The sequence below is a fragment of the Carcharhinus amblyrhynchos genome, chromosome 22 (genome assembly GCF_965287045.1).
Source record: "Carcharhinus amblyrhynchos chromosome 22, sCarAmb.v2.hapA, whole genome shotgun sequence".
Classification (NCBI taxonomy): Eukaryota; Metazoa; Chordata; class Chondrichthyes; order Carcharhiniformes; family Carcharhinidae; genus Carcharhinus; species Carcharhinus amblyrhynchos.
This window is the reverse complement of record NC_137345.1, coordinates 16,460,579-16,480,155: the sequence shown is the minus strand read 5'-3', so window position 1 is coordinate 16,480,155 and position 19,577 is coordinate 16,460,579. Positions and strand designations below refer to the sequence as shown.

The following is a 19,577-nucleotide window of genomic DNA, read 5'->3' as shown; positions in this document are numbered from 1 at the left end:
CTTGTTGTCATGCTTACTGATAGGAATAAGCATCTTAGTTGCTTTGGATTGCTCTAGTTTAAGACTGCAGGGAATTAGCACCAGCGTGTGATATACAACATATCATCAGTAGTCCTGTGTCATTTCACTTCACCAACTCTTAAATTAACTGAAGTCTACCTCAAGTATGTTGTACTCGCTTATCACTGCTATTCTTTATTTCATGTGTGCGGTTGTCAGAAGTTGGTGGGGAGATGGGAGGAGGCACTTGCAGTTTACTCCAATATGCTACAAAATCTATTCTATTTTGTTCCACTATAAATAAAACATATGGAGTCACTCAGTCTTCATGAAATTTACCTAAATCAAGTATTAAATCAAGAGATCAGAGTACCTAATTAAAATCAAATGTGTTTGCCAAATAAATACTTAGCTGCTTACAGATTTTAATTTCATTTTCTGTCTCCTTGTTTAAACAAAGGTTGTGTATCAAATCCAATGTATTCTACCTATTCTATCCTTTCCTTAATAGATGTTTCAAACATTCACATACCCAGTTTCCTCTGCCTCGTGATTCCCACATCCTCCATTCCAGAGGTGAAAAATAAATCCAAAAAACTGAAGTTACATTCCAAAGGTCAGCTTTTCAAGATTAGTATATCTCACATTCACTAGACATCAACCTTTAATACGATTTTCTTGCAAATAAAATTATCTCACTGTTCAACACATTTGAGTAGCCCAGATAGTAAAACAGTAGTTCAGCAACGGTTAACAATCATCTGCTATCATCGTATATCCAGCTCGCCAACAAGTTAGTGGCTAAGAATGAAATATCCCGGCTGCAGTGGAGAAATGTTGGAGAGAAATTATTCCAATCCGTGGTATAAGGACAACCGGAAAGCTTTTTATTCCCACATTTTTCTAGGGCCTCAATGTATCTAAAGGACAGAAGCTGACCACCAACATGTACAGAACCTCCCAAACATTACTTTAATGAAATCATGCTAATAACAACAAGATTAAATATGTTTACATACATATATAAACACGAGTACAATACTTTGGATGTTAAAAATCTGAAACAAAAACAAAAAAAAGTCAGAAATACTTCAGCTACATCTGTGGAGAAAAACAGTTTGTTTCAGATCAAGGACCCTCCTTTGGAACCACTGTCCTTCAGTCCTGAAGAAAGGTCCTACATAATTCTCAAGAAAAGGTAACTGTTTCTCCCTTCCACAGTTGTTGTCCAAACGGCTAAGTATTTCCAACATTTTTTGTTTTTATTATGCAAGTACGTACACTGAAATGCACTAAACACCAGAATTAGATCATTGTAACACTTTAGTACTCTTAAATGTTAGGCTTGAGAAGAGGTTTGTTGGACTTTTCATGTTATTAGAATTCTGAATTAAGAGTCTGTTATAATTAAAAACGGTAAGCAATCTCAAGGTTTCAAAAAGGTTCTCTGACAGGAGGTAGTGCTGTCAAAGTATCAATTGAAAACACTTCAAAACTGTGCAAATGGCATTTGGAATAAATCCCTCCTATTCGACTCTCAGAAGAATTACTGTCAATGGCATCTTAAAAAAAAATGAAGCAGATGAAAAATAAATTTTGGCTTTCAATTTACAGATTTGATGAATTCAAACTAAGAGGTTCACAGAAAGTATGTTTGTGAATGGCTGAAGGGAAGCAAAGGGAAAAAAAATGTAAATGGGGATGGAGCCAAAGTGAACTATGGAAAAGAATAAGACAAATGGAAAAATACAGAAAGCAAAATCTACAGAAAATGGTCACTAGATACACTCATTAAGTAGGGGAACATTTTTCCACTTTCCCCAAAGCACCCACCCTACACACCACTCCCCCCCCACCGCCAACCCATACCATGCAAGAATTTGTCTCCCTCTTTCCCAACAAGATCTCAGCCTCTTCCCCCATTATCAAGATTTTGGCTTTTCCCAAAATGATTTCAATCCCCCCTATGATTACAATCTCAATTCCACCTTCTTCCCCCATAATGAACAAGTTAGCCGCACATACTTCCAACCACTTTGTTGGTCCAGTAAGGAAATATAATCGGAGGACTTTCAAAAATGATGGATGAGGGGCATCGATTGCCACAAACTGCCACTACATGTAAGCAGTGACATCAGTGAATTCTGGAAGGCATTAAATAAGAATCTCAGCTCTTCAGTTAAATAAAACAAGAAAAAAAAAGTTTCCATAAGCAATTAAGTCCTGCCATTCCATCATCCAGATTCATCCAAGCTGAACAGGAACTTTTTTGTGGATTAATCTCCCTTCAATTTCAGGTAAAGATGAAATAACTTGTCACTGTCTACATTATCTAATTCCTTGAGATTGCTAAAAACAGCAAGTATGATGTCCAATCTTCTCCTTTCCAGATTACCCATCATACGCCAATCAATCATTCTGGTGTTTTCATTTCAACTTTAGTCAGTTCCCAGCTAGAGAGTCTCCACCACCATTTCTCCTTTCCTCATGACAGATTTGTGCAATCACTGACCTAAATTCTTTCCTCAGCATTCCACTCTCCCTTCCTCAAACCCTTTCCTGCCCACCCCGCTTCTTCATAAATCCCCCACACCCTCTACTCCTTCCCCACCTGCAAAAAAAATTAAATTGATCTTGACAACTACAATGCCACAAATCGATCATCTTGTAGCTTTGTATATATTTCCAACAGCCCATTACTCAACATCTCTGCAAGACACAAGACTCCAATTTGATGCCTAACATTACAGCCATTCCATATATCCAATATAGTGTCCCCCTTGATTGCTGATTTGATAAACAGATTGTATATAATACTCATTTTAAATATTAGATGCCCAAAACAGTGTCATAATGGTGTAATGCATTCAAACATTAATATGTGGTGCCTCAAGAGTGCTAGGATACATACACATATATCCATACATCATTCTTCAGAGAGTTTTTGCTCCAAGATTAAATGCTCAAGTGACTACCACAATTCTACTTTTATGTTTTTTCCATTATAGTTGGAAAACAGATTTATTTTCATTTTGCACTTTGTATATGGTTATCTACTTTTGTTAGGTCAAGTGATCCAACAGATATGTTTCAAAGTAAAAGAATGTAATTAGTCACAGACTCAAAGCAGTCTCACAATAAAACATAGGGCATTATTTATTCATAGACATTCACAAAAATTATAAGTGCATGAGATTAAAATGGCCATGTCAAACAAGAGCAATGAGTGTCGAAGTTGCTAATACATTATTGCCAGACACCAATTTTAATATTTTTAAAATGTCTGTATTGATGAATATTACAAGAATCAGAGCATGTCAACATTGAATCCTAATCACTGAATGAAGTTATTGTGAAAATCCCCTAGTCACCACACTCCAGTGCCTGTTCAGATACACCTAGGGAGAATTTAGCATGGCCAATGCACCTAACCAGCGCATCTTTTGGACTGTGGGGAGGAAACCAGAGCATCCGGAAGAAACCCCACACAGACACAGGGAGAATGTGTAAACGCCGCACAAACAGTGCCCTAAGCCAGGCATCAAACCCAGGTCCCTAGCGATATGGGGCAGCAGTGCTAACCACTGTGCGACCCTATTGTAGTATAACTACACCCTCTTTACACATAGATGCAAGAATGGGGAAAACTTTGTAAATGTATAGTAAAACAGAGGTCACTAATTCTATATACTTACAGATTTATTCGGTTAATTTCAAAACATTTTCAAACAAAATATTCCTTTTGGTGAAATTAAAGGAAAAAAATGTAGCTACTGTTAAATAAGTTCTAAGAGAATAGAATATATTCATATTTGAAGAGAGTTGTATATATAATCACATTAAACATAGGTGGATTTCTCTTATTCCCCCACCAGTGCAACCTGGAGAGGGAGGAGCTATAAACTGGTTACAGTGACATAACTTTACAACAGGATGTTCCACTGCCACCCACGATGGAAGATCAGGAACCCCACTGGAGACTGGCATGAAACCAATTTTGCATTCCACCTCAGAAGGTTCGTCTACTTTCTTCAAATGGTAGATTAGTCACGTCAGGCACCCTTTTAATAGGGCATCTATTGACAGCAGGATGCATGCCATAAAGCCCACCCTGCCATGGAAGATGGCACAAAACCCCAGATGCATAATTAATTGCGCCAGGGACAGAAAATCATGTGGTTTCCTTTTAGCTTCTGCAGTAGGAACACTCCTCAGGGCTTAGTCCCAGATGGGCAAATTTCCCCCATGAAAAACAAGTGGAGATCAGTACCTTTAGTTATAAATGACACAAAATGATTATATCAGGAAACCTTACCTCTCCCACAAACATAAGTCAAGCTTCAAGAGAACAGTTTTATTCTTGCTAATGTTACTGCTCGCTATAAAATATTTTAATTCACTCATGGGATGTGGGCATCGCTGGCTAGGCCAGCATTTATTGCCCATTGCTAATTGGTCTTGAAAAGGCAGTGAAAAACTACAGTGGCTGAAGAAGGCAGGTCATGTGGTGTCGGAGGACCACGGTGCTATTAGGGAGGCAGTTCCAGGATCCTGACCCAGCGACAGTGAAGATATGGCAGTATATTTCCAAGTCAGGATAGTGAAGGGTTTGGAGAGGAGCTTCCAAGTGGTGGTATTCCCAAATATCTGCTAACCTTGTCCTTCTACATGGTAGTGGTTGTAGGCTTGGATGGTGTTATCTAAGAAGTGTTTCTGAGCTCCTACAGTAAATCTTGTGGATGGTACACACTGCTGCTACTGTGTATCAGGGTGTATGTTTGTCAATGGAATGCCAATCAAGTGGGCTGCGTTTTCATGAATAGTGTCAAGTTTCAAGTGTTGTTAGAGCTGTACGGATTCAGCCAATGGAGATTATTGAATCATACTCCTGACTTGTGCCTTGTAAACGGCGACAGTCTTGGGGAAAATCAGATGGCAAGTAGTTCACCATAGGATTCCTAGTGTTTTGAACCAATGACATTTATATGGCTAGCCCATTTCAGTCTCTGGTTAACGATAACTCTCAGGATATTGATAGTAGGGGATTCAGTGATGGCAATGCTATGGAATGTCAAGGGGTGAAGGTGATGGTTAGATTTGCTCTTGGTGGCTATCGTCATTGCTTGACACTTGCGATGTAAATATTACTTGCCACTTGTCAGTCCAAGCCTGAACATTGTCCAAATACAGCAAGACCTAGACATAGACTACTTCAGTATAGAGGAGTTGCAAACGGTGCTGAACATTGGAGCAAGCATCCCAATTTTTGGCTTGATGATGGAAGGAAAGTAATTGATGAAGCAGTGAGGATGATTGGGCTGAGGACACTGACATGTGGAGCTCCTGCACTCATGTTCTGGACTGAGATGTTTAACCTCCAAGAACCACAACTATCTTCCTTTGTGCCAAGTATATCTCCAACAAAGAGCTTTCCTCCTGATTCTTGCTGACTCAGTTTTGTTCAGGTGTCCTGATATCACAATTGGTCATATGCTGTCTTGGTATCAAGGACAGTCACTCTCACTTCAACGCTGGAGTTCAGCTCTTTTGTCCACATTTGAAACAAGACTGCCACGAGATCAGCAGCCAAGTGGCCCTGGTAGAACCCAAACTGATTTGATTTATTATTGTCACATGTATTAACACACATTGAAAAGTATTGATTCTTGCACACTATACAGACAAAACATACTGTTCATAGAGAAGGAAACGAGTGAGTGCAGAATGTAGTGTTACAGTCATAGATAGGGTACAGAGAAAGAACAACTTGATGCAAGGAAAGTCCATTCAAAAGTCTGACAGCGAAGAAGCTGTTCTTGAGTCAGTTGATACGTGACCTTAAACTTCTGTATCTGTTTCCCGAAGGAAGAAGGTGAAATAGAGAAAGTCCGGAGTCCATGGGATCCTTAATTATGCTGGCTGCTTTGCCAAGGCAGTGTCAATGGATGAGAGGCTGGTTTGTATGATGGACTGGCTACACTCACGACCTCTTGTATTTCCTTGCTGTCTTGGGCAGAGCAGGAGCCATACCAAGCCGTAATACAACCAGAATGAATGCTTTCTATGGTGCATCTGTAAAAGTTGGTGAGAAGGTTATTGTTCAGTAAGTGCACTGTTGATGACCACCTTCAAATCATTTTGCTGATGATCGTGAGTAGACTGAAGGGATGGTATTTACTGAACATACCTGAATGATTTTCCACATTGCAGAGAAGATACCAGTGTTGTAGCTGTACTGCTACAACTTGGTTAGGGGCATGGCTAGTTCTGGAGCACAAGTACTGTTGTTGGAATGTTGTCAGGACGTAGCCTTTGTAGTGTCTAGTGCCTTCAGCCATTTCTTGAATCACGTTGAGTGAAAGAGTAGAGTCAGAGAATCTCAACAGTGCAGAAAGAGATCACCTGGACCATCGAATCTGCACCAACTCTCTGAAAAAGAGAATGAATTGGCTGAAGATGTCTACCTCCTCTGGAGACTGCCAGCACTGCTGGGGTCTCCAGATGAGGCAAAGATGGATCACAGAGCTTCACCCAGCATCTTTGTTGAAGATTGTGGCAAATGCTCAGCCTTCACTGATGTGTTCAGCTCCCTCAGAGGTTGGGGATATTTGTGGAGATGTTGAATTGTCTACCATCACTCACAATTGGATGTGGCAGGACTGCAGAGCTTAGATCTGATCTGTTGGCTATGGAACTGCTTGCTGCTTATGTGGTTTGGCATGCAAGTCATCCTTATGTTACAGTTTCATCAGACTGACACCTAATTTTTAGCTATGTGTGGTGCTGATTCTGGCACTCCCTTATGAATTCATTGAGTTAATGGTAAAATGAGGGATTTGTGGACCAGGATGTTACACACTGTAGTAAATTACAATTATTGTACATACGGCCTACAGAGCTTCTTGGTTGCCGTGTCTTGAACTGCTAGATCTGTTTGAAATTGATCCCATTTAGCACTGGCAGTACTCCTCCCCCAAAACATGCCTGAGAGGGGACTGTGAAATTCATCCTAATAGCTGGAGTCATAATTGAATACTGTGGTAAAATATAGTCAATATGGAAATATTCCCAACTTTGTTTCTGCTTAACCAGGACAGAATTATTCACCTGTCAACCAGTCTGGATCAAGTGAACCAGCAGCATTTGCAAGTCAAAACATGGCATTGCTTTAAAATCAGTCTGTTTATTTCTCAATTTCTCCACATTCTTAGCATGTTTACTCCTTTGTACCCTCTCTCATGGGCCAGGTCATCATCAATACTAAAAGTACTTTTTTTTCCTTTTCAGGATTTGACTCACTCAACGTCAAAGGGATTAAACATTTAATGTAGACAAATGAAAAAAAAATCAATCCCACACAAATGGCATTTGTTTTTCAATATTCATCCAACATTGCTTCATTAACTCTTTCAACCAAACTTTATTGATTAAATCAGGTCGACCCAGGATGTCTCCCTCCAAAGAATCACAATAAAGCAACTTCAATCTGCTATGTAAATAATAATAAACCTTTTTACAAGACCTTTGTCAAAAAAAAGTCACTGCTAAATTAAAGTGAGTGGCCTCAGAGTTCTTCTACAGCTACGAGGTTCCAGTTGTGTCAAGGTATAACTGACCCTTTTAAAAGGCATTTGACAAGTTATTCACTACTGCTTTGCGCTATATCAATGAAGTAATTGCTACAAGTTCAGCAGAGCAAAGCAGCAGACTGACAGCATACATTATCACAGTCATGTGGTGAACTATTACATTGTAAAGAAAATACAAGAAGCAAACTGTGGTTTCTGCTCAAAAAAAAATTACAAGTTACATTGTAAGTTTTTTTTTACAGATTTATATTACAAAGCAGAGATTGATCCCCCCCCCCCCCCCCCCCCCCCGAGAGAACTAACATCAAAACACCCAAAGAGGAGTGCCTTGCCTTATAAGCTGTAAAAAGGTGTGTGAAATGGTGTGACTTGGTCTTCAGCAACTTCAAGTGGTTTAATACAAAATAAATCCCTGACACCCACTCTAAAATAATTATGTAACAATTTATTTTTCTAACAGTGAACAAATTGACTAAACTATTACACCAAATTACAACCAGGTTGTGTGGCTTCTGGAAGATTTTGGGCTCTGTTGATTCTTTTGTCTGGAACTTCTTTGGTACATTTGCTATCTAGATGGTGCTTTCCCAAAGATATCGACAAAGCTATGAGAGCCAACAATTGTCTCTCGAGAGCTGAGAGCTTTGGCAGATAGCTGTTGCTCTCTCCTCTTCATTCCACTGTCCCCTTCTTTTATAATGTGGATATGCTGGTGTTGGACTGGGATAAACACAGTAAAAAGTCTGACAACACCAGGTTTAAGTCCAACTGATTTATTTGATAGTAAACTCACAAGCTTTCGGGGTTTGTCCCTTCGTCAGGTGAATGGAGAGTTCTGGCCTCAGACAGAGCATATAAAGCACAGACAGTTTACAGATTACTGATTAGAATGCAAATCTTTACACCTAACCTGCTGTTCAAGTCCTAAAGTGGCCGACAACGTGAGTGGAAGGAGCACTGATCACAGGTTAAAGAGATGTGTATTGTCTCCAGACAGTACAGTAAGTGAGGTTTTGCAAACCCAGGCAAGTCACGGGGGTTACAGATGTGTGTGGAGTTCATGTCGCACTACCTGTAACCCCCAGGGCAGGCTCGAAGGACTAGATGGCCTACTCCTGCTCCTATTTCTTATGACTTGCCTGGGTTTGCAAAACCTCACTTACTGTACTGTCTGGAGACAATACACATCTCTTTAACCTGTGATCAGTGCTCCTTCCACTCACATTGTCGGCCACTTTAGGACTTGAACAGCAGGTTAGGTGTAAAGATTCGCATTCTAATCAGTAATCTGTAAACTGTCTGTGCTTTATATGCTCTGTCTGAGGCCAGAACTCTCCATTCACCTGACGAAGAGGGAAACCCCGAAAGCTTATGAGTTTACTATCAAATAAATCGGTTGGACTTAAACCTGGTGTTGTCAGACTTTTTACTATGTTTTCCCCCTTCTTTTATACCCATGGTGACATCAATATTTCTCACAATAGGATTGATTCTAGGTTGTCAAAACCATCAGATTTAAATTTAATAGGTTTTTGGTATCTAAGTGCCTGATTGAATTGGCTAAATTCAAAAAACCAGTTGTCTTGGTAAAAACTGCTGCTTGGCCTTTTGGTACTAATGTTTCAGTTTCGGCTTTCTATGTACTTGGATTTTAATTTCTAAGCACAGAAAAAGTACCACCTTTTAAAGGGACCATTCAATGCATTCCCCCCTAACATTTTACAATCAAATTCTAACTTCCCACCTCCCAATCTATAATTATTCTATCCAACTTTGCAACACTTTGTATCTGCCTCAATGACAAATTTGAATCAAATAGTGTTCAATGTTATGACCCATTTTACAATCTCTGCCTCAATTTGAATGTAATAGTATTTCAGGAAATAAGCATAGTCATAGTAAAACATCCATTTGCAGAATCCCTACAGTGCAGAAGGAGGCCATTCGGCCCATCAAGCCTGTAACAACAATCCCACTCAGGCCCTATCCCAAAACCCTATGAATCTACCCGGTTTCCTCCCACACTCCAAAGATGAGCGGGTTAGGTTGATTGGCCATGCTAAATTGCCCCTTAGTGTCTTGTGATGTGTAGGTTAGAAAGATTAGTGGGGTAAATATGTGGGGCACCAGGGTAGGGCCTGAGACCGTTGTCTCTGCAGACTTGATGGGCTGAATGGCATCCTTCTGCACAGTAGGGATTCTATGAGAGATATTTACCCAGTTAACCCCCCAGACTGTAAGGGTCAATTCAGCATGGCTAATCAATCTAACCCACATATCTTTGGGCCGTGGGAGGAAACCATAGCACCCCAAGAAACCCTCGCAGACATGGTGAGAACGTAGAATCGCCACACAGATAATCAACCGAGATCAGACCTGGATCCCTGGTCCTGTGAGGCAGTAGTGCTAATCACTGTGCCATGCTGCCTCATTCATTCTACACAAAAATGTTGTAAGCATTTAGCTTTTATTACAACAATTTCACAGGGAAAACTGGGGCCAGACAACAGAACATGGACAGATAAATTCTTTCAATTTGGAAGGCAGGCTGTTAAACACTCAAATGAGATTTTTTTTTAAGCAGCTTTTCCATCAGCATATCTGAATGCCAAAAACTGAAGTATGCAATAATTTTGCCAAACGTGTGCATCTCACAGGACAGTTGTACATCTTACAGCACAGCTTGACTCTTATGCCAGATGTGAGGAATTGGAAACTCTACAAATCATTTGTGAAAAAACTCCACTACTGCTACATTTACCTTGAAAGTGAATTTCTTTCCCCAATGGAGGCACAAAAAACAGGTCTCAACACAAGCATCAAGCTAGATGATTTTCACCATCAACTGCAATCTTCCCAAATGTTCAACTTGCAAGATTCTGTTGCTTTTTAAATGCATTTTTATCATTATATTTTTCAAATCATCTTGACTTTTTCCTCCTCAATTATGTTAAAATATTATTCTCATGAGTAATTGTTTAGTGTAACACTGTCAAGAGAAACACCCTTTTATCTGTTGATACTGATGTTTTATGAATACTTTTGTGTAAGACTAGTCTTAGAAAATTCACAAAAATTGTACAAATGTATTGTTTGCCAAGAGAAGTGCCAGAAACTCATGCACAATTATGCATATGGTACTCAAGTGAAAAGTAAGGATTGAATTTCACATCACAATGACATGGTGAATAATCATAGGTCAATTTCAAAATTTTCTGATACAAAATAAAATACCGCAGATACTGGAAATTCAACAGGCCAGCCAGTATCTGTGGAGAGAAACACAAAGTTAATCTTACAAGGGCCATTCTATTGAAAGGTTACACCTCAAACTTGTTTTTCCACAGATGCTGCATGACCTGCTGAGCATTTTTTCTTTTTATTTTAAAATTTTCCACAGTTTTTAAAAGAATGATAGATTAAACAGTAATAAAAAGAGATGCCTCAGCTTTTTCCTTTTTTTTAAAATTCAAGGAAAAGAGATTTCTCCCAGATTGACTCAGCTGGTGATTCACATGCTGACTTTTGGACTCATTATAAAACTCAGAATCCCAAATTGGACTTGCATTCTCAACTACTGCTATATTTTATTAATAATAATCCAGTGAAGGTTATTTTAGCAGATATACTCTTTAATATATAAACTAGCGCTCATAGTATATTATTACCTTGGCTAATAGCTCTCCTTCCAAGTTAGGAGCTGGACAATCATTAATGATATTCAAGCTACCCAAAAACAATTGAGCTCGAATGGAACAGAACCTGCTGTGAAATAGGCCAATTGCTATTGCATAATCTGTATTGTTCAGGAAAAATAAAAGGTTTAACGTGCTGTAAAGCATGAGCATCTTACAGAAAATGACATCTGAAAACACAAAATATCATCTACATTACTGCTTTTAATATACAATTATTCCAGGTACTCTGTACACCAAAGACAAAGAGTGCTGGCACTTTTCCTGACTAACAGGAGATGGCTTCTACCGCTTTGCTAGAACAAAACTATGAAAGCATTCACAATATACATATTTATAATTAGTATGAAGGCTGTAAATTAGTCTTTTATCCCACTAATCCCAAACAAATCAAAGTCCCGTTCAATGTTGATCATTGGATCCTGTTCAAAATTCAAGAATATTATTTTTGACAAGATCATCATTAATGGCCTTCTTTCACAAGTATGTTCATTGCTTTCACAAGTAACTCTAGGCAATGAAGCCTAGGATTCCCAAACAAAATGAGCAAAGGTTTGAACATCCCTCTTAACTAAAAAAACTTAACAACACAAAGCAGGAAACTGAGTTTCTATGCTATAAACCAAGGAAAAAAAGAGATGGGTGGAAAGAAAAAGTATGCAAGGGGAAATTAGAGAGAGGAGGAAAAAATACCTTTAACATTAGAACAGCAATTGCATTCATCAACTTTGAAATACTATTATTCATGTACATGCTGTACAACCATATGCTGTACAGTGAGGCTACTCTACTTGCCTGGTATGATGAGACAGGGAATAGTTTACCTCACCATTTCAATGACAACAGATACTACTGCAAAAACCCACAGGCATACAAGTCCTGTTGTCTGACATTATTGTGGATTATTTTGCAATAAAACCACTGCCTACTGTCGCTCATCTTCCATTGCATTTTAAAAAGTCAGAAAGCAGTGTAAATTTTCTAGAATGCAAATCAGAGTTTGCACCTATTGCTTTCCAACAGACATTTCCATCAAGTGAGACTCCATGCTTTTAATACAACATTTTAAAATCAGCCCTTCAGTGTTTAGTTATTAATTGCACAAATCCATTATTAATTAAAATAGCAGCATCTATTTAAAGTATTACTAAACTAATTTGTTTTATTTTTACACAGCTACTAACCTTTCCAATGTTTATTTTAATAAATTTGCTTATTCACAAAGCTTCTTCCACTTTGACATATTTGGATGCATTACTGTTCCCCAATTACTTTAAGGCCAAAGTTTTAGTCATCGAAATGCTGATCCTATTGCTAAAGTGAACAAATAAAGTTACTTCTAAAAATATATATATATTTTTTAAAAAATCCAATTAATGAAAATATAGATTTTATCAAATAGAAAAAAGTAAAACTAATGTTAAAAAGTAGGACAATGAATAACAGAAAATAAAGAATAGGTGAAATTGTAAACATCTCAATTTTCCCACCCATTTTTCTTTCAGTAAAAGTTAGATCCTAAGTATTTATTTCAGTTCATGAGGATCAACAACACGAAAATAAAGCTGCTAATACTGGAATAACTATTACGGTAAAGTAAAGCTTTAATCTGTCCCTAGCTGCCAAAATATAATAGCCATGCCCTTATAACCTACAGACTAAACAATTCCAAGGCATTCTTTGTTCAGCTCATCTAAAACTCTGCAACCCATGTTCTAACTCACACTAGTTATAATCACCAGTCAAACCTGCGCTCAGTGATCTACATTAGGTTACAGTCTAGCAATGTCTCAAATTTAAAATTCACATATATTAAATCCCTTCATGGTCTTGCCCCTTTTTAATCTCCAACCTTCTCCAGCCTGATCTCTACATTCTTCCAATTTTGGATTCTTGATTTCAACTGCCTTACAAATGGTATTGTACCTTCAGTTGCCTAGGCCCCAAATTCTGGAATTTCCTTCCCAAGCCTCTCACTCTTTCATCGAGAGGTAATGTATTGGTGATGTCATTGCGCTATTAATTCAGGTGCCTAGGCTAATGCCCAGGGAACACATGTCCAAATCTCACCATGGCAGCTGGTGGGACTTGAATTCAATTGAATAATTAAAAAAAACAAAATACTTAAAAAAAAACTTATCTGGTTCACTAATACACTTTAAAGGGTACGAAATCTGTCACCCTTACCTGAGCTAGCCTAAACGTGACTCCAATAACTCTTGACTCAACAGTCCCCTGAAGCAACCTGTTCAGCCAAGCAAGCTACTCAGTTCAAAGGCAATTAAGGAAGGGCAATAAATGCAGGCCTTCCCAGTGACACCTACATCCTATGAAAAGAATAAAAATATACTCCTTCAAATCTTTGACCTAGCTTTTGTTTACCTGTCCATCTCCTTATGCGACACAATGTCAAATTTCGTTTAAGAGGATATATGGTAGAAATGCATTTTATGCAGTGACTGGTTAGGGCCTGTAATGCACTGCCAGAGGATATAGTAGAGGCAGATTCAATCGCAGCCTTCAGAAGAAAATTGGATAATTATCCGAACAGAAAATAATTTGCAGAGCTATGGGGAAAATGGCAGGTGAGTGGGACTAGGTGAAATGCTCTTGCATAGAGCTGGCACAGAGTTGAATGGCCTCCTTCTATATTGCAACCATTCCATCAACAAAAACAAATGTTTAATTCAGCATTCTGGCATATGAGCTGCAAGTCTGCAAGGTGTTCAGCCCAAAGTGACATTCTTTAAGAGAACCAGTATAATACAGATATCAATCTCATGGCAATGTGCAGTCAGGATTTCAAATTTATCTTATAGCTGTGTTCTTGCATTTGGGACATGTACAAAAAATTTCCACTGCTTTGTGGCAAATCATTTTTATGTTATACCACCACAGGCAAAAGCACCATAAGCAGTGCAAAAGAGCTATATCAATCTACATTAAAACATATTTATTCAAAGTAACAGTGCATCCTGAGGCCTATTATTTACTTTGTTACCCAAATAATTTTAATTTTTTAGGCTATAATTTACTGTGACAAGACATCTCACAATTTAATATTAGACTTGCTTTCGGTTTAGTTTTTTGCATGACATACTGCTGGAAGTGTGATGGATAATGCCGCAGAAGGGGAAATGGCACGCAATGGTTCACCTCCTTAACCAGTTGAAGGAATGTGAAATTAACAGCTCAAGGACACAGAAGGAAATGTACAATGAATGAATTCAGTGTCAAAATAGGTACAGAACAGAGATAGAGGAAAAGAAAGATTGAGTTAAGCGAGAGAAAGTAAAAAATCTCCAACAACTAAAAGTAATTTGTATTTAAAAATCAGGTCTTCAACATCCCAAGACACCTCCCAAATGAGTTATCTTAGATAATCAGAATGCCTACAGTGCCCATTGAGCCTACATCGACAACAATCCCACCCAGGCCTCACCCATGTATTTACCCGGCAAATCACCCTGACACTAAGGGGCAATTTAATGTGGCCAATCAACCCAACTCAATCTTTGGAGTGTGGGAGGAAACCAGAACAGTTATGAAACAAAATCTGACACCAAGCCGTACATGACCAAATAGCTGGTCAATTTTAAAGGACTGAAAGTAGAAAGAAAGAGGAGCGAATGAGGTTTAGGAAGGAAATCATGCATCCGTCCACTCACAAACTTGCTGCATATCTTCTGTGCATAAATAACAAGTACCATCAGCCTTATTTTTATAATGATTACATGTTGTTTATTTTCTTTCCAAATGCCTATGGAATTTCCTATGATCAGTTGGTGACACAGCCGAATCTCACACAAAACTTGAGAAACTTAACCCAAGCAGCTGCCTAGTGGTCAAAGTCTGCAACTACGCCATAACATTGAATGGAAAATGTTTACTTAGCAATGGGAAATATTAACAGAAAGGGATGATCAAAAATTGTGACAGAAAGTAATATTTGCAGACAAGAAATGTATACCTTACCCAAGTTTTGAATATTAAAAGGTCAAAAGAAAGCTTGGATGTTCACAGAACCAAACTAAAATTGTACCTTACAAACTGCATTTTACAAGGGGTGGGCAGTGGATCATGCGAGTGGGGAATCATCCAGAAGTTGACATAACCAAAACAAGCCCATTCAGCAGCCAATACACACAGGGATGAGAGTAGGAATTCCACCCCTCAGTGAGAGGAATTCCTACCCTTGAGAGCCCTGCCAATATTGCAGAGAGGCTGACAAAGATGATCATGGCTGCCCAGGAAATGTCCCAGATTTTATGGCAGAGGGATCTTGGTGGGGTAAAAGAAATATGGTGGTGAAAGAGAGAGGCTGGGTTCAGGAAGGCAAGTGGCGTGGGGGTTGGCGTGGGGGGGGGGGTGCAGCTTGGAAGGGGGGGTGGGGGTGCTATGAGCACACTGCCCCATCCCAAACAAGGTGGACCTCCTTCCCACCTTTTCTCATCTGCATGTTAAAAACAAACAAACAAACAAACAAACAAACAAACAGTCAGCCCACTCGTGCCTGTGCCAAAATACAGTTGGCATGGGCAGTCTATTATTCAGGTCAATAGGCTTGTTAGCAAGCCTAATTTATAGTGCCATTTGGCAGGAAGGCTGCCGATTTCAACATATTAAAGGGGTTAACTTGAAGGTGGGCAGGAAAGCGGTGGCCTAGCCACCTGATCTATTTTACATGCCCCCATCACCCCCTGCCAGAAGCAAAGGGGGGAAGATATAGATAAAATCTAGCCCAATATTTTTAGCATAGCTTTCCATACTGGTGAATTTGCGAAAGCAAAACAATCACGATTTTTGAAAAAGTATTGTGCAGTAGATTTCATAAAAGTATCTTTCATGAAGGCAAACAAGCCCACCGACCCGAACACCCCTAACCCCCTCATTCAGACTTCTCTTTTTGTCAGGGCAAGAATCCAGCAATGGGCAGGATGGATGTTTTTTTCAGTGATGATTAATGATGAGGAAAACCCCTAAGTCAAAATCGGCAAGATTGCAGGCTTACATCCAGTAGCCCGCAGATGACTGAAATCAACAAATAACTTCACACCCAAACAAGCAAACACAGACAAGGGAGCAGTGTTAACATCAATATTTGCATGTTTATAGCAGGATTGTATTTAGCCACAGCAAACATATGCAAATAGACTCACTTGCTGGATCAGAGTAATTGTGGCAAAATTCAGCGAAAAACTTCCAATGCAACATCAATTATTTTAGTCCAACCAGTGTTAATTAGCCAAGGAATTACAGTTGCAATGCACTCACTTTTACACCTGACAGCTTCATTGCACAGGTTGCCACAATAATCGCACCAAGTGTGCACGGAACACCGGACGAAGCAATGTCCCTCTCCCTTCTCCTCCGGGACTCTGGGATCCTCGGCTTGGTGGAAGATGGTCCGGACATCTCGGGGTTTGGGTGCTCCCGACTTCACCCTGACCCGCCCGCCCTGCGCCATCCCCCCAACTCCGCCGCCTCCAACGCCACCACCAGCTGCTCTGGCCATCTTCACCAGACCGGCACCAGCGGGACACTGCGCCGGCATCTCGCCACAGTTGCCCCCCAGCAGGACGCAGCGCAAGATAAGCGCGCCCGATCTCATGCCACCCGAGGAGCGCCGCCTTACGCCGGGTTTTGGGTACTGGGGGGCCAACTCCTCCTGATGGCTGAAAGGATAAGCGCACAGGTAAGTGCAGCCCGGTGGCGGTGCTGCCGCCGACTGCGCGGCTGACGCTATGGGCATGGTGACTATTAATCGGCGCAGCCGCTCTGGCGTCCAACCCCGGCTGACAGTTGGATACGTTGGGCTCGCGCCGCTCTGCCTTTTAAAGAGCGCGTGCGCCCCGCCCCCTCCCCCGCAGTGAACAACTCTACAGCAGCGACTGTAATGGGGAAACCTCTCTTCGCATGAGCAAGCTTGTCGTCAGCCCCGCACAGTGTGGGAAACCCCCCTCTCGTGATTATTTTTCTCTTCTTTCCCGTCATTAACACCAAATTTCATAGAATAGAATCCCTAAAGTGCAGAAAAAGGCCATTCAGCCCATCGAACCTCTCTCATTCGTTCGTAGGACATGGGCATCTCTGGCCATTTGTTGCCCACCCCTAGTTGCACTGACCACAATCCCACTCAGGTCCTCTCCCCCTGTAAATCTCGCCTATTTTACCCCGCCAGTCACCCTGCTAAGGGGCAGTTCAACGTGGCCAATCACCCAATCCATGCACCTTCGGATCGTGGGAGGGAACTGGAGCATCCAGAGAGAAACTCGCACAGACATGGGGAGAGTTTCAGGCAATCTTCCCATAATGTCAGCCCTGACTCAATTGTCAGGTTTGAATCCCAGCCCAGTCCAGTCAACACACACACACATCCACTTCAGTGCAGTACTGCCCCATCAGAGGTGCCGTCTTCCTGTCAACCCCAACAGGTGGACATAAAAGATCCCATGACACTATTTTGAAGAATAGGGAGTTATCTGCAGCGAATGTTTGTTCCTCTAAGGACAAACTGTTTCCACTAGTTAAAGGCTCAAAAGTCAAAGGCCATAATCTAAAACTTAGGGCCAAGCTGTTCAGGAGGGATGTCCTCTCTTCCTCAAACGGTAGTGAATGTTGGGTCAATTGTTAGGTTTAAGTTTGAGATAGACATTTTTTTATTGAACAAGGGTACCAAGGGATATAGGCCTAGGGCAGGTACATGGAGTTAGGCCACAAATCAGCCATGATCTTATCGAATGGCACAGCGGGCTTGAGGGGATGAATGATCTACTCCTGTTCCTATGTTCCTCGACATCACAATGCATGTGACATGATGCACTTTGGAAGGAGTAATAAAGTAACAAGACAAGGAAGTACTCAATGAATGGTAGGTCACTACGAAGCTAAAAGAGATCCTGGGATGCTTGTCCACAGATCCCTGAAAGTGGCAGGACAGGTTAATAGGGTAGTTAAGAAGGCATACAGGGTATTTGCTTTTATCGGTTATGGCTTGGATTATAAGGCGGAGGGGGTTACATTGGAACTATACAAAACTTTGGTTAAACCACAGCTGGAGTAGTGTGTGCAGAGGAGATTCAGCAGGATATTAACCGGAATGGAGCATTTGAGCAAGAAAACAGGCTGAATAGGCGTGGGCTGTTTTCTTTAAAGCAGAGAAGGCTGAGAGGGGATCTGATTTTGTTTTTCTTTGAGCATGGTATGTCTTTGTCAAGAGACACCCATTACTTGCAGCTGGTGTACTTGGTGACCGCCTTGGTGTCCTTGGAGATAGCGTGCTTGGCCAGCTCACCTGGCAACAGGAGGCAGACAGTGGTCTGGAACTTCCAGGAGGAGATGGTGTGCCACTTGCTGTAGCAGATGAGGTGGGAAGCCTCACAGACGATGCGCTCGAAGATGTTGTTGATGAACATGTTATAGCCGAGGAGGAGATATCGATGTCCAGGTGGACCTACTTCAGTACCTTGTAGATGATGTAGCTTTCTTTGCAGCTCTTCTTGTGCTTCTTCTCACCCTTGACATGCTTCTTGGTGGCTGCTTTCTTCACCCCTTCTTGGGGGCCATACCCTTGGCTGCCACTTTAGGCAACACTGATGGAGCTGAAGAACAAGTTGTGGCGATGGAGGTCTGATTGAGATGTATAAAATTATGAGAGGTGTGGACAGGATAGATAGGAAGCAGCTGTTCCCTTTAGTTGAAGGGTCAATAACAAGGGGGCATAATCTTAGGGTGAGGGGCAGGAGGTTTAGAGGGGATTTGAGGAAAATTGTTTTCATCCAGGGAGTGGTGAGACTCTGGATTACACTGGAAACTTAATAACTTTAAAAAAGATGAGCATTTGAAATGTCACATCATTCAATACTATGGGCCAAGTACTGGAAAGTAGGATTAGTATAGATTTAGTGTAGTTTTGTTGATGCAGACTTGATGGGCCTTAGGGCCTATCCTGTACTGTATGACGCTATGAAAAAGCAGATTTATTTGGTCATTATCACATTGATCTATATGGGAGTTTGCTGTGTGCAAATTGGCTGCCTGTTTCCTGCATTACAATAGTGGCCACACTTCAAAAATACTTCATTACCTTTAAAATGTTTTGATATATCTGGTATCATGAAAAATGCTACATAAATGCAAGTCTTTACTTCCTACCTGGCGTAGTCTTTCACCCCACTCCAGTCTCTGATAAAACACAGGGAACATCAAAATGTGGATCATTTCTAGGCACTCAAAGTTATTTGTCATTATTTGTTTCCTTTTAATAATTTTAGTTTTACTGTTTCAAAACTTC

The 19,577-nt window shown here is 40.5% G+C and overlaps 1 protein-coding gene across 1 annotated transcript in view; it reads right to left on the bottom strand.

Annotated features, from left to right (window-relative positions):
• rassf5 (Ras association domain family member 5) overlaps positions 1-16,994 on the bottom strand; it is a 130,281-nt gene extending 113,287 nt beyond the window's left edge. Inside the window, exon 1 of the mRNA XM_080209972.1 lies at positions 16,559-16,994. Within this exon, the coding sequence (XP_080066098.1) occupies positions 16,559-16,895 (337 nt within the window). The 5' untranslated portion in view covers positions 16,896-16,994. The remainder of the gene's footprint in view (positions 1-16,558) is intronic.
• Positions 16,995-19,577: the final 2,583 nt, after the last annotated feature.